General features: G+C 36.2%; 1 protein-coding gene across 1 annotated transcript; it reads left to right on the top strand.

Moving 5' to 3' along the window:
- Positions 1–237: 237 nt before the first annotated feature.
- On the top strand, positions 238–656 carry Pmar_PMAR018736 (subtilisin, putative; the record flags this gene model as incomplete). Its single annotated transcript, XM_002783542.1, has 2 exons — positions 238–450; positions 503–656. Coding segments are annotated over 2 exons (367 nt in total), but the record flags the coding sequence as incomplete, so codon positions are not given.
- Between the last annotated feature and the right edge of the window lie 514 nt (positions 657–1170).

Here is a 1170-nt window from a genome sequence, read left to right on the forward strand (position 1 = left end):
TCCTAAATGCAGATGGAATTGGTAGAGTATCAGATGCAATGAGAGCACTCGATTATGCTATACAAATGGAGCAACAATATCACAGAACTCATGGACATGTCATAAATGTGATGATACTACTACTACTAACTATAATGCAATAAAGATGGCAATACAGAAAGCAGGCAATGCTCATGGGTAGGTTGGGGGATGGGAAAGGATGATGATGATGTTGATGATGATGTACTCGTCCATTAGACATGTATATGTAGCAAGTGCTGGTAATAAAGGAGTTGATAATGATAATCCACTTGAGACAAGTATACCATGTTCCTTTAAATTGGATAATATCATATGTGTTGGTGCTACTAATGCTGATGGTAAATATACTACTTGGTCTAATTGGGGTAAAACAACAGTTCATCTAGCTGCTCCTGGCAAATCTATATACTCTACTAAACCTGGCTCTAAGTGAGTTATCATCATCATAATAATAATAATGAATGAATAAGATTATTATTAGGTATGGATGGAAAAGTGGTACATCTCAATCAGCACCAATGGTAGCTGGTGTTGTTGCATTAATTAGATCAATTAATTTTTATGCAACACCAGTTGATATTAAGAATGCAATAGTGAACTCAGTGGATACCGATCCAAACCTAGAAATGAAGGTAGTGATGTGAGTAGTAATAGTTATTAACAACAACAACAACTTGGGCTTAATATTATCATCTCTTTAGTGTCTCTCGAGTGGTATATTAAATGCATATAGAGCATTAAATACTGTCATACACAACAACAACAAGAACAAGAAGAAGAACGATCATCTTCACAAATCAAAGACATCATCATCAGTAATTAACATCATCATCTCCACCACCACCATGAACGATGATTATATCTGTGGTGATGCTTTCTGCAATAAGTACGTGGGGTCGGTGATGACAGGTAGCAGACCTAATGATGGTGGTGGATATTGTAACATTCACACACTTCCACATCCCATTTGTGAAGGATCCTTAATCAAATGTAATCCATGTAGTAATGAGACTTATAAACAGTCTATTGCTACCACCACGGGTTTAACACCACCACAAGATGATGATGAGGTATTAGAAACAGTGAGTACTACTACTTCAACATCATCATCATCATCGAGGATATTATTACTCTGATAATGCAATAACG

The sequence above is a fragment of the Perkinsus marinus genome (genome assembly GCF_000006405.1).
Source record: "Perkinsus marinus ATCC 50983 genomic scaffold scf_1104296936966, whole genome shotgun sequence".
In the NCBI taxonomy this organism is placed as follows: Eukaryota; Perkinsozoa; order Perkinsida; family Perkinsidae; genus Perkinsus; species Perkinsus marinus.